The sequence below is a fragment of the Lissotriton helveticus genome, chromosome 3_1 (assembly GCF_964261635.1).
Source record: "Lissotriton helveticus chromosome 3_1, aLisHel1.1, whole genome shotgun sequence".
Lineage (NCBI taxonomy): Eukaryota > Metazoa > Chordata > Amphibia > Caudata > Salamandridae > Lissotriton > Lissotriton helveticus.
In genome coordinates this window covers 1,809,962,255-1,809,975,650 of record NC_136061.1, presented here as the reverse complement: position 1 = coordinate 1,809,975,650, position 13,396 = coordinate 1,809,962,255, and the positions used below count along the sequence as shown (strand labels likewise).

At 45.6% G+C, this 13,396-nt stretch overlaps 1 protein-coding gene across 3 annotated transcripts in view; it reads left to right on the top strand.

The window, feature by feature from the left end:
- Positions 1-13,396, top strand: part of KDM1A (lysine demethylase 1A) — a 1,206,177-nt gene that overhangs the window by 159,005 nt on the left and 1,033,776 nt on the right. For 2 of the 3 annotated variants that reach the window (XM_078682704.1, XM_078682706.1), the window contains exons 3-4: positions 6,324-6,457; positions 7,310-7,388. In XM_078682704.1, coding sequence (XP_078538830.1) covers positions 6,324-6,457; positions 7,310-7,388 — 213 coding nt within the window. The remainder of the gene's footprint in view (positions 1-6,323; positions 6,458-7,309; positions 7,389-13,396) is intronic. The other variant, XM_078682705.1, reaches the window with a different exon arrangement.

The window sequence follows — 13,396 nt, the reverse complement described above, 5'->3', positions numbered from 1 at the left end:
GGGGCATGCTGTAGTGGTAAGCCCAAAATACCGATTAATCTGATCAGGGGACAGGTACGCCCGGTGTACAATGTAATAGTGTATGATCTTGAAGCGTGCATTTCGTGGTATATTCCGTGTCCCAGCCAGTATTTGTGTCCACTCCCTGTCGGTCCAATCCCGGCCCCTATCCGCTGCCCATTTGTCTCGTAGACGCTGTGGGGAGAATTGTGTATGCGTGTGCAGTGCTTGGGCGAGCCAGTGTACTATGTGAGAACCATTGCCCATCACATGTAGATATTGAATGAGGAGGTGTGTCGGTGGCTCCTCCGCTAGCGGGCCCCAGGCCTGTGTCAGTGTGTGTAGGAGTTTCGCATGGGCTAAGAATTGCCCGGCTGGCAGCCCTGTGTTGTCCGCCAGCGTCGCAAAAGGGAGTAGCGCTCCGTCCTCAAAGAGGTCCCCGAGCCCCTCTATACTAGCCGTCTCCCAGGTGTCTAACATTGGTGACGCAAGTGTACCTCCCTCCCAAAGCGTGCCAAGTAGTGGTAGATTGGGCGCGTAGGGCTTCACTGCAGCGGTAAGTTTTAAGCTTCTTGTGTAACATTTCCTCGCCACCGCTAGATGTAGCTGGTTCGGAGAGCGGAGTTTAGTCAAAGGGTGAAATAGTGCATGTATCTGTGGGACTGTCATCACTGCATTCTCCGAAGCTGTATCTCCCAAATTCCTCCCACTCAACCAGTAGGCAACCCATTGTAACTGCGCTGCCAGGTAGTACAGTTCGTGGTTAGGTACCGACAGCCCACCGCTCTCCGCTGCAGCGTAGAGGGTTTTCAACGCAACCCTGGGTCGCCCCCTGTTCCAGATCAGCCGCCTGGTCAGGGTTTCCAGTTCACGGAAGATGCGGGCCGGGACATACACCGGCAAATTTGCATAGAAGTACAGTAGCCGAGGTAGAGCGACTGTCTTCCCTAGCGCAATGCGGCTGGGCACATTGAGTGGAAGCGTTTGCCAAAAGGAGACTTGTGACGTAAGAGACGATATAGCCCTTGTTAGGTTACCGTCTAGTACAGATCTATACCTATTATAGATTACATATGGGATCAGGGTGTTAAAATAATGCATAACCCTTCCTCGGTGCCCCCAGTATTGCCTTGTCTGGATATAAAATAAAGAGCTCCAGATACTGCTCCAGCTTGCCTAACAGGACATCCCAAACCAGACTCTGTCATCACACAGGCTGCTCAACGAAAATACTTCTGCTCCACTAGCTTTTCCTCCGGACAAAGAAGGTCGACGGCTTGATAATATTGGGAAACGTTTCTTGTCAATGTCGGCATTAACAGTTCGTGCATCCAATTCCTTGTCACTGTTAGAACTCTATAACAGGCAGAAGTGTGCAGACATCGCTCCACATCTTGCGGCCTTACCAGATGATTCAAAAGAAAAAGCAAAAAAGACCTTGCTTGAGGGCGAATGTTCTGCATCCGAGATAATAGTTTGCGCGATGGATATCACCTCTACTGGATTTTGCTAACTGGCTGGCGCAGCTGTACTACGACGCCAGGGTTGGTTGAAGGCAACTTCAATCCGACCGGAAGTGCAAACAAAAATTTGGGATATGCCCTACGATGGTCAGCTTCTTTCTGGAACGCACATTGATGAAGCTCTTCAAGGTATAAAAAAGGATACCGACACGGCCAGAGCTTTGGGTACCCTTCAATTCAAGAATCTGCCTTTTTGTGGCTCAAAAGGAAGAGGACAGTCCTCTACAAGGGGTGATTACCAAAACCGATCTTCCTACTCTTCTAATCAGCGGTATTGGCCACAATACCAGCAGCGTCGGCAGCACCAGTCATCTGATACTAAATCCTCCTTTCGTGGCAAAGGTGGTCAATAAAAGGGCGCTGCTCCGCGACCATGACCTTTCACTACCGCCGGTCTCCATTTCATCTCCACCCTCAACAGTTGGAGGACGAATTTCCTATTTCCTACAAAGCTGGAAACAAATCACAAAGGACCGTTGGGTTCTGCAACTACTTCAATTTGATCATTCACTAGAGTTCATTCAAATTCCTCCCCCAACCACTCCCCGACCTATGCTGCACAAAAATCTACGTATTTTACTCCGGGAGATTTCACTTATGCTCCAGAAGGAAGCTATAGAAAGTGTTCCTCTTTGTCAACGAGGGAAAGGATTTTACTCCTGATTTTTCCTAGTACGCAAAAAGGAGAAGAAATGGAGGCCAATCTTAGACCTGAGAAACCTCAACAAATTCTTAAAAAAGCAGTCGTTTCGTATGGTTACCATCCAGGAGTACTACAACTTCTCAATGCGGACAACTACATGGTGTCTCTGGACCTTCAGGATGCCTATTTTCACATCCCTATCCACCGGAATCACAAGAAATGTTTGAGATTTGCAGTAGCTGGCAGACACTTCCAATTCCGTGTCCTACCGTTTGGACTCAAATCGGCGCCACACATTTTTACAAAATGCCTCTCTCCGGTAGCCGCATATCTCAGACAACAACACCATCGGGTCTTTCCATATCAGAACGACTTGCTTGTCAAAGCACCCTCTCTAGAAGGCGCGTCCAGGTCTTCCGACGCCTGTCTACAACTTTTCGATTGCTTGAGGCTCACTCTCAATCGAGACAATTCTGTCCTCTGGCCTTCACAGCGTATAACTTTCCTGGGTGCTACTCTCGACACAACCCAGAAGAAAGCGTTTCCATCTCAGGAGCAAAAAGACAAGCTTCTTTTCTTGGCAATTCGCATACGATCCATAAAGTCTTTAACAGTGTGCCTTTTCAAATCCCTGCTCGGGTTGATGTCTTGAATCATCCTACTAGTTCCACACTGTCATCTCACATGCGCCCTCTTCAAGAGGCTCTGTCGGCTCAATGGGTCCAATGTACAGGATCATTCGATTATGTCATCCGAGTGACCCCTCAAATGGTCAAGGCTCTAAGGTGGTGGATTTGCCCTCAGAACCTTTCTCAAGGCTTGCCTTTCTTGCTTCCAGCTTCGCCGCATACCATCACAACAGATGCGTCCCTGGAAGGTTGGGGAGCTTTCCTCCAAGAACTGCAGATCAGTGGAAAGTGGTCCCCTTCCGAAAGAAAACTCCACATAAATCTCCTCTAGCTGCTAGCTGTCTATCTCTCTCTTCTGGCATTCCTGCCAAGGATCAGAAATTCTCTAGTGCTCGTGCGAACAGACAATACCACAAACTTGCACTATCTAAACAAGCAGGGGGGAACTCGCTCTCTAACTCTCTCTCATGAGTCACAAAAAATCTGGAACTGGTTGCTCCTTCACAACATTTCTCTTCGGGCAGAGTACGTCCTAGGAACAGACAAATTTCTGTCCGACTCTCTGAGCAGACAACAGGCGAATGGGAGTTGAATCAGCGGACTTTCAACCGTATATTCTCTCAATGGGGCACCCTACTTCTAGACCTGTTCGCTACCAAGCAGAACGCCAAATGCCAACACTTCACAAGCTGGCGTCCCCAGAAGGGATCTCTAGGGAATGCATTTTCGATCGCATGGTGCAACGTCTTTGCATACGCTTTTCCAACAATTCCCCTGATTCCCAGGGTTCTCAGAAAATTGAAAGCGGATCCTTGCACGCTCATTCTGATAGCTCCAGCTTGGCCACACCAACATTGGTTAACGGAGCTTCACCTTCTCTCCCTGGAACCGCCGATCCGGTTGAAACCGTTTCCCTCTCTTCTCACAATGAACCACCAGCAAGTCCAGCATCTGGATCCAGCATCTCTCAGATTATCTGCTTGGCTCCTGAGTTCAGGGAATTCCAGGGCCTAGACATACCGCCGGACTGTAGAGCAATTCTGGCTTGGGCGCGAGCGGACATTACTAACCAAACATACTCCTTAAAATTGAAGAGGTTCTGCATCTGGTGCAAGTCAAAGAAGATACACCCTCTCATCGTCTCCAGAACAAATATTGCCTTACCTTCTCCATCTGGCGAATTCAGGTCTTGCTCACGCTTCCATTAAAGTTCACTTGGCAGCAATATCCCGTTTCAGAAGATCTTCTGCAGGCCCTTCTCTTTGGTCTAACAGGTTGATCAAACAATTGCTTAAAGGCTTGTTCAGGACATTTCCTCCTGTAAAGACTTTACCTCCCACTTGGCAACTCAACACAGTTCTTGTTCAGCTTATATAACATCCTTTTGAGCCAATACACACAGCTGATCTTAAGTACCTTTCCTGGAAAATGGCGCTCCTTCTAGCCCTTACTTCAGCGAGGCGAGTAAGTGAGTTTCAGGCATTTTCAATTCAAGACCCTTTCCTTCACTTCAAACACGACAGGGTTATACTACGAACACATCCTAAGTTTGTGGCTAAGTTCCCGTGAGACTTCCATCTCAATTAACCTATAGTCTTACGGTCCTTTTTCCAAATCCTCACACAATGGCAGAAAGAACTCTGCATTCTCTGGATCTTAAACGCTGCCTAAAGTTTTACATTGACAAGACAAAGACCTTCCGCAAGTCCAACCAATTCTTTGTGGCTTACAGTCAACCTAGAAAAGGTCTTCCACTCACTAAACAAAGTATCTGTCACTGGATCCCTGCCGCTTTTACGTTCTGTCACCAGCAAGCATGGCAGCCCCTATGTTCCGAGGTCCGAGCCCATTCCACTAGGGCGATGTCTACCTCCATGGCACTCTTTGCCGGTGTGCCTATCACAGACATTTGCAGAACGGCAACTTGGAAGACACCACATACATTTACCAAGCATTACTGCTTGGATAAAGAACTCATGAAGGATGCTGCAGTGGGACAGGCTGTACTACTGCATCTATTTCGATAGAGGTGAGCCTTCCTTTTCATCCCGCCATCCTTTCTTTTATACACACATTTCTCTATTGTGTTCCTTAATGGTTTCTTTGATTACATTTTGGTAATTTTTATGTTTCACATTGATATGTTATTATCTGGTGAATTTGTATATGCTGTACCATGCGAAATGTGCTTATCCTTGCTTACTACTCTGATTCAGGCATGTGAATCTATGAAAGATACCCTAATACTGGATAAGAAATGCGTTACTTACCTGTAACTGCAGTTATCCAGTATTTGTGTCTTTCATAGATTCACATGCAACCCACCCACCTCCCCTGGAAGGGCTCATCTAGTTCTCTCAATGATACACCTACTTAGCACTGTGCTTATGAAAATCTGAGGGAGTAGAGCTCCTTCCAGGAAGGTTGCAGAGGGTGGTGATAACTGATTGGCTCTTCTCTAGAGTTTGGTCCTTTTTTACAAAAGGACATGGATATGTTACTAAGGTAAGGCCGTTGGCCTTACTCTATATGTCTAATGGGACATTACTTTATTTATGTACCGGGACTCCCATCCCGACGACGGGGAATGATTCAGGCATGTGAATCTATGAAAGATACCAATACTGGATAACTGCAGTTACCGGTAAGTAACGCATTTCTTACTCATCGAAAAAGCACTTCAGCACCCCATCATGGGTAGCCAGCGCTATATAAATACAAACTTTTTTCCCTCAACGGTCCTTCTCAATCAAAATAACAGATTAACATGTCCACCACTCAAATTAATTTAATATTTCTCTATACTAATTCACCACTAATCCTTTGTGTTCGGGAATAGCGTGCTACTCGCGGCAAAAACTCTTCTACCCCCATCAGGGGTAGCAAGCGCTATATAAATGCAACCAGTTTTCCTCGATCTCTTTTATCCCTGCACTAACCATCTCAATCCAAATAACAGACTAACTTATTCACCACTCAAATTACTTTCAGTTTTTACTATACTAATTCACCACTAATCCTTTATGGTTCCGGAGTAGCTTGCTATTGGCCGAAAAAGCGATTAGATGCCTCGTCGGGGTAGTAACCGCTATATAAATGCATTTACAATGCAATGTGTAGATGGGCGAGTTGCTATCTAAAGAAATGAATGCATAAATGATTCACTTACCGTAATGAGTTTTGAGTGAGTTTTTTTTAATGTACCTATTTTGTTATATATGTAGGTTATGTTAATTTTGAGCACCCACTACTTGAATATAAATTATGGATAGTGTAAATCCATTTATACGTAGCAGAATGAAGATGTCAGCAGAGTTACGGAATTTTATGATGGATTTCTTAGGCCTTCCTACTTTACTTGTTTCTCCACCACCTGCATCTCCCTAGCTCTTTCAGATTTTGAAATTGTGATTGTGGGAATGTCATTTTTAAATATCCTGCATGCAAAAAGTGTGAATTTCTATTGTGTGAGATGCAAATACAAAGTTATTTAGCACAGTGTCCATGCATGTTCCTTCTGTCTGTCAGGTGTAGAGGGAGCAGCCTTCCAGAGTCGGCTGCCCCATGATCGAATGACATCACAAGAAGCAGCCTGTTTCCCCGATATAATCAGTGGACCACAACCAACACAGAAGGTTTTCCTTTTCATAAGAAACCGCACAGTAAGTACTCAAACTGTTACCGGGAATAAAAATCAATTCTGTACCTTGATTTCAAAACCACAGTAATAAATGGATAATTTCATTCATTTACGTTTTTATCCAACAAAACAGGCTGTAAAGCCCTGGTTTACCTTTCTGTTAACCTATTACAATTAGTGAGAGAGGTTTGCATCAAAAGTTAGAACTACAAACTACAGTTTTTCATAGACCAACCTGTGAAGGTACTGAATTAAGGGTGCAAGGTCATACTACTAGAAGCACACACATTTTCCCAATCTCTATAAAGTATGATGATGTAAGATAAGGTGACTCGCAGGACACCATTCCTACATCCTTTGTGCCCCTTTTCTGCTCCCGTGGACTTTGCACTAAAGAACCACAGAAAAAGGAACTGGGAAAGGTAATGTCACGTTGTCTATGGTGGCTCGTATAAACATACTTCAATGTTGTTTTAATTTAGAAACTCTTATTAAACGTATTGCATATTAAAATAGTATTCAACGGCTGTTATGAGATTTGCATTGCATTAATTTGTGTTTCTAAAGGCCCAGACACACAATGCATTTAAAATGATTTCTTTCCCTTGCTGTTTTTTTTTACAAATGTTTTCGTATGTACAAAGACATTTTACCATATCCAAGTATTTAACCTTGTTAGGTTCTTTAGCAGTGTCATTTAAATTCTTATATAATTTAGAAGAACTGTGCCATTGTCATTGTTTTTCTGTGCAAGATTAATGAATGTGCACCATAATTTTGATATTCCTTAGAATTAAAACAAACACCTGTATTTGTAAAATGGTTATATTTTATGTCGGTAATTTACAGTTCAGATAATCTTGTTTCCATTTAGTTGCAGCTGTGGTTGGACAATCCAAAGATTCAGTTGACTTACGAAACAACACTACAGCAGCTTGAAGCACCATACAACAGTATGTAGATTTTATTGTTTGGTTATGAAGTTGTTAATGAGTGTGTTAATGCCATGTCAAGGTGCTTAGGGAGATATGGCAAACTTAGTGGGTAACATTTCCAGATACAGGTGTAGGAAGGTCTGAGAAAGAAGATGTAGAGCTCCTCCCCATAATTGCCAAAGCATAACTCGCACCTAAAAGCCTTCTGCAAAGAGCAGTGAAATACAGCATATTATTGCTTTCTTAAGCATAATTTAGGCATGAAACTGCTCTGCTGCAACACATTCTAATAATACTTCAGATGGTAATAATTCCGCTTACCAGCACACCTCACTTATGCGTGTATTCTTACCTATCACCAGAAAATCATTTATGTAATGTGTTCACTTTTTAGGAAATACTACCAAACCAGGCTTCTCCTTTTCATTAATTCATGAACAAACACACTTTCTCCACTAACGTTCATACTGTGTTTTTCCAATTCTTTGTGGTCATGGTGTTGGCTGCGCTAAAAGAAGAACTGGATGCTAATATTTACTTCCATTGGCATAACTATGTGATCCTGCCCAAATACGTTTCTGTGCTAGTGACTTGGCTCTCTGAGAGGATCGTCATTATTAATCATACACACTAAATAGCACTGCTCCCATTCATGATCCTGGAAACCACTGACAAAAGAGAGGAAACAAATCTCAAAAGCAAAACAATGCCTAAGTCAATACATCTACTTTTCATTTGTTATTGTTTAATACCATGTGCCGGGTATCAGAAGCCAGTAAGAATATCAAAAATAAGTTTACCTTTTGAAGAGAAATGTTTCCATAAGCATGCACAGCGACACTGAAGAAGAAGTATGTTGTTTCTTAAACGTTCCTTATCATTTCCACAATAATAGCACAGTGACCGTTATTCCACCTTTGTTTTTTCCCCACTCTTTGAGTTGGATCCCTGAAAAAAGGTTCTGCCTTTCAACTGTTGTTTGTCCTCTATCTTTTTATTGAATTTCCATTTTTAATGTGCAGTTTCTAGTGGATCCTTATAACTGCAGATTCCTCACCCTGTGTATTCCCAGGCAATGGATTAGGAGATTCATCTTAATTTCCATTTTGTTCCCCTTAGGTGGCATCATGTGGCTCTCATCTGGTTTGTCTCACCCTAGAAATGAGTCTGGCCACATGTAACTGCTACCTCTGTGCGTTAACTTCAATTCCTTTCTTTCTGTGCTTTTCAATGCGGATCTTGAGCTTGCTACTTCCATTCTATCACTGACAGAAAACTTTTTCGACAAAACGTCTTTGAGTGTGGAAGGGAAATGTCTTCCCCTCAAACACTACAGGATACAAACACTGCAAGGTTTGCCACAAACAGATGTCTGTGATGGACCCCCACAAGGTCTGACTGGTGTCGGGGCCCTCAGAGTAACCCAAATACCATCTGAGGGCAAGAGGGCCTAGTTGAAGTTGAGCATGTCTTTGAGGCCGTTCCCCAGAAATTTCATCCCACTCCAAGTCATCACTTAAGTCTAAAAAGAAGCGTAAGCAGTCCAAGTGAGACTCCCTTTCCGTTCGCTGTCAGCCTGAAGTGACACGGACAGTAGGGCACCTTACTATCTCGCTCCGTTCTCTCTCAATGGAGCCATTCCCTAATTTAGTCCAGTTTCAACCCAACATACTGTGTTAGTTGGCGACACTGCAACTAATTTAAGACTTCGAAGAGGTCATGTTGCTTATTTTTTATACCCTTCTTGTTCCTTCTTGTGCGCCTTAAGGGCCACGGATCCAAGGTTGCTACTAGTGGGGTTCCCGCTGTCAGATTAATCCTAGACACAGACTGTACCTCTTGACCCCTTTGACCTGGCTGCCCTAACTCCGGAACCAACGGATACTCAGACTCCTCATACGACAAAGAGACCTGCGATGGTCTATCATGTAATTACATTAGCAAAAACGTGATATACAAAACCTATAGTTCTATTGGACTTGGAAGGGAATCGACAGCGACCTCAGCTGACGTTGCACCCAGCTCAGTCAAAACTCCACTCAGACTCCGAAGGCTCGCTGCTGTTACCCCAAGGTTTTTCTGACCCAGAACGGCATGATGATTTTTTTTTTTTTGAAATTTGTTTTATTGTTGCATCAAAGTATACGGTACAGTGTGAATAAGCCGCTGACGTGGCCTCAACAGTCAGCCATGCGTGCAACGTGTTTTTTATTTAACCAACTGGTACAAATATCCATTTCCTCCAGAAACAATACATACCATGCAGCCATGTGTGCAGGTCAGAAGACAATGAACCTGTATAGCTAGGAGGACAGTGCATGATAACAGGAATATAAAGTCCCGTCTCAAAGGGCGGGGGATCGGGGCCTGTTCAGTCCGTGTAATGGTGTTACCAGAAAACGGGGGGGACAAAACCGTGGGGGGGAAGCATGTGGGCGCTAGCGTGATGGAAATATCGGCGATGGGCGCCGGGGGGGGTGGGGGGGGGAGGGGAATAAACGGGCCCAAGGAACTGTTCAGCCTGCACTCCAGAAGGGTGGGAAGTCAATCAGGATGCAGGGGGTATCCGGACCCTACCTCAGGGAGGGGGACAACAGACAGACGTAAACGGTCTCCCCGAGTCGAGGGGGGGGAAGGGGTAGGTGGGTCACCCACTCGCGTGGACTGTCGAAAACTGTAGAGGAGCATGGCCCATTCCATGGATATGGGAAATTTACGCGCACCCCTGGCTTCTTCCTCTCTAAGAGCATCCTCCTCCGCCGCCGCCCATTTACCGACTGCCCCCGTCCATGCTGCTATAGGGGGGCCCTCCGGGGATCGCCAGCGCATGGCTATGCATCTGTTCGCCAGCAGGAGCGTTAAGGACACGAAGCGCCTATGCACTGGGGCTTGCTTAGGGACATGGAAGATGCCTAATGCGCTAGATTCCCAGGTGGATAGTGTAGTGAGACCTGTCAGGTCAGACAGTGTGTTGTGTACCGCTTGCCAAAAGGGGTGAAGGGCGGGACAGTTCCAGAACATGTGGCGAAAGTCTGCAGCAGGGGAGCAGCATCTGGGGCATAAGAATGGTGTGGAGGGATAGAACTTCTGTAATCGCGCTGGGGTGAGGTACCCAGAACGGCATGATGATGACGACTGAAATACTGAGTCACACTTATTTGAGAAGCAAAAAATATTTTGGTCCTACAGAATGCTGGTGGCTTTTACATTCCCCTTGACTCTGGCTTCAACTCTTCACTTGGCCCCTCCATGGCGGAATCTGCCTGCTTCACAGTGATCCAGAGGGCAGCAGAAGTCCTCAACCCTCAACTGCCTACAGTAGAGTAGTACTTAATTTTAGCCTGTGGTTTCCAGTGCTCGGCACCAGCACTTAATTGTCAACACTAGCGCTTGTGACAGCCTCCCACAAGGTGACGCTATGTGGCTAATTTAGAGTTGACCACAACAGCAGTTAATTGTTAATTCAAGATGCATTAAAAATGACTTTCACCTGCTGCCCAAGCTATTCATTTAAAAAAAAAAAAAAAATGTAAACTGTTTTTATTGAGAACAAATTGAAGCATTAAAGACATTATACAGACACCTTTGGCTGAGTTACACAAGATTTCAGCATTGTTTCACAACCTTCAAACAATCAGGGTTACTTTGGACTACAATCTTAGGCAGCATTATATTTCTATTATGGTTACAGCTATGCGCTTGGGTCAAAACAGCGAGAAAATCCACTACTAGTCTGTATGCAGTTGTGTGTTATGCTCGGCTGCCCGGTGCGGGGGCCATCAACATCTCACCCATCCTCCCCAACAATGATTGTCTCTCCCTCCGCAATTCCACAGTAGGGGACATGCAGATCTCACCCCTATATTTATTCCATTTTCCCCACTTATGATCCCATTTTCGTGGGCACCCTCTCCCTTTATACACTGTTTTTTCTGCAATCATGGCATAGTCCATGTCTTTTGCCCAGTCGCGTACTTGCTGTGTAGTGTCCACCCCCCCACTTCTGGGCAATATTTCATTTTGCTATAATCCAGCCCATCGTGGTCCATGACTGCTCTGCCTGCGAGAGGTCAGTAGCCTACCAGATATTAAGGATATAAAGTGTGGGAGATGGTTGTATGGGTTTGTTGCAAGCCCTGGCCAGTTATCAGGTGACTTCTATCCAATATTGTATGTGGAGGCAGTCTCAGAGAATGTGTGTGAATGTACCAGTCTGCTTACATCGCCGGAGGCAGAGTGGATCAGGCCTCCTACCCAATTTGGCTTATAAATATATCCTGTGGAGAATCTTGAGCTGGACTAGGTGTAGTCGCATCGGAATCGCCACCTCTCAGGGAGAGGCCAGTGCCTCCCTCCAGTCCTCAGTGGCCATCTCCCCCAAATCAGTCTCCCAGCTCGACTGTAGCTTCAGCTTTGGGTCGTTTCGGTTGTTGACGAGTTTCTTATACGTGAGGGAAATAGCCTTACGGTCCATTGAGCCCAGCAGTAGTCTGTCTCTAGCGGGGAGGAATCCGGAAGGGGGGTATCCTTAGGGAGGGCCGAATTAATCTGGAAATATGGAAAAGCCTCCGAAAATGCTAATTGATACTTAATTTGGAGGTCCGCGAACGTTGCCTTCTTTCCTTTTAACCCCCATGTCCCCCACTGTAGAAATCCCAATCATGTCCCATTTATTAAACCCCGAACAGGTACTAAGGAGGCCTAAAATGTCCAGCTCCCACAAGGCGGTAGTCTTAGTCAGGCGTCCCTGCCATCCCAGCCTTTGCTGGACTCCATGCCACACTACCACCGTACGTGCGGTGGGGCCAGTCAATCGTAGTTTCCGATAGTTTGTATACAATGCTCTATTGTAGCCCACCTTACCCATTAGGCAATGGTCTGTGCGAAAACTAGGGTCGTCATGTGGTCCGAACACCCATCTGTTAATGGCTATCAATTGCGATGCCTGTTAATAGAGGCGCATGTCCGGCAACCCTAAACCCCCATCATACCAACCCATAGTTAGCTTGTTTATGGCAATCCGCGGCGGTCGGTTCTCCCACAATAATCCCCGCACGCGGTTCAATCGGCAAAAAATAAGAGTTGGGAACTGGATTGGGAGCATTTCGTAGGGCACAGAGAAAGCGTGGCAGGGCGAGCCTTTTAAATAAAGATGCACGTCTCAAGAGAGTAAGGGGCAGTGCCCGCCAATGCGTGACATATGACCTAAACAGCTGTAGAGGCCCAAGAGATTTCGTTCGAAAAATAGTGCAGCATCAGATGTAATAAAAATGCCCAAATATCGGAATCCCTGGGTCGCTACTGGAATGTTGTATCCTCGAGGACTTTTTGGAGGGTCTCCCCAAAGCGCGTACATCTGGGATTTGGACCAGTTTATCTGGCACCCTGAGTGTGCCCCTAATATATGAAACATGTGTAACACCTGACGTAGCGAGAGCGCTTGAGAGGCAAGATAAAGCTAAATATCATCCGCATAGAGCGATATGCAGTCTTCATGGTCTCTCGTCCATTTGATGCCTCTGGCGCCCGGGTCTCCCCTAATCCAAACTGCAAGTGGCTCCAGCACCATGGCAAAAAGGAGTGGCGACAGCGGGCATCCTTGCCTTGGGCCACGACAGAGAGGAAAAGAGGTGGAGCGATGATTGTTCGCTGAGACATGCGCCGTGGGTTGTGTATCTAATAGTCTAATCCACCCAACCAGTTTGGGTCCAAACCCCATGCGGGCCAGAACAGCAAACAGATACTCACAGGCAATAGTGTCAAATGCCATTGTGGCATCAAGTGACAGTAAAATTCCTTCTTCCTCGAGGGTGTCTATTCGCCCCAGTGCATCGTGTACACATCGCAGATTCCGTGCCGTATTCTGACCTGCCATGAATCCCGACTGATCTGGATGAATTAAATCATTTAGATAAGGGAGCAATAGATTAGTCAACAGTTTGGCCAGAATTTTGGCTTCCACCATAATCAAAGATATGGGCCGGTACGATGTGCAATCTTCGGCCGGCTTACCAGGTTTGTGAATA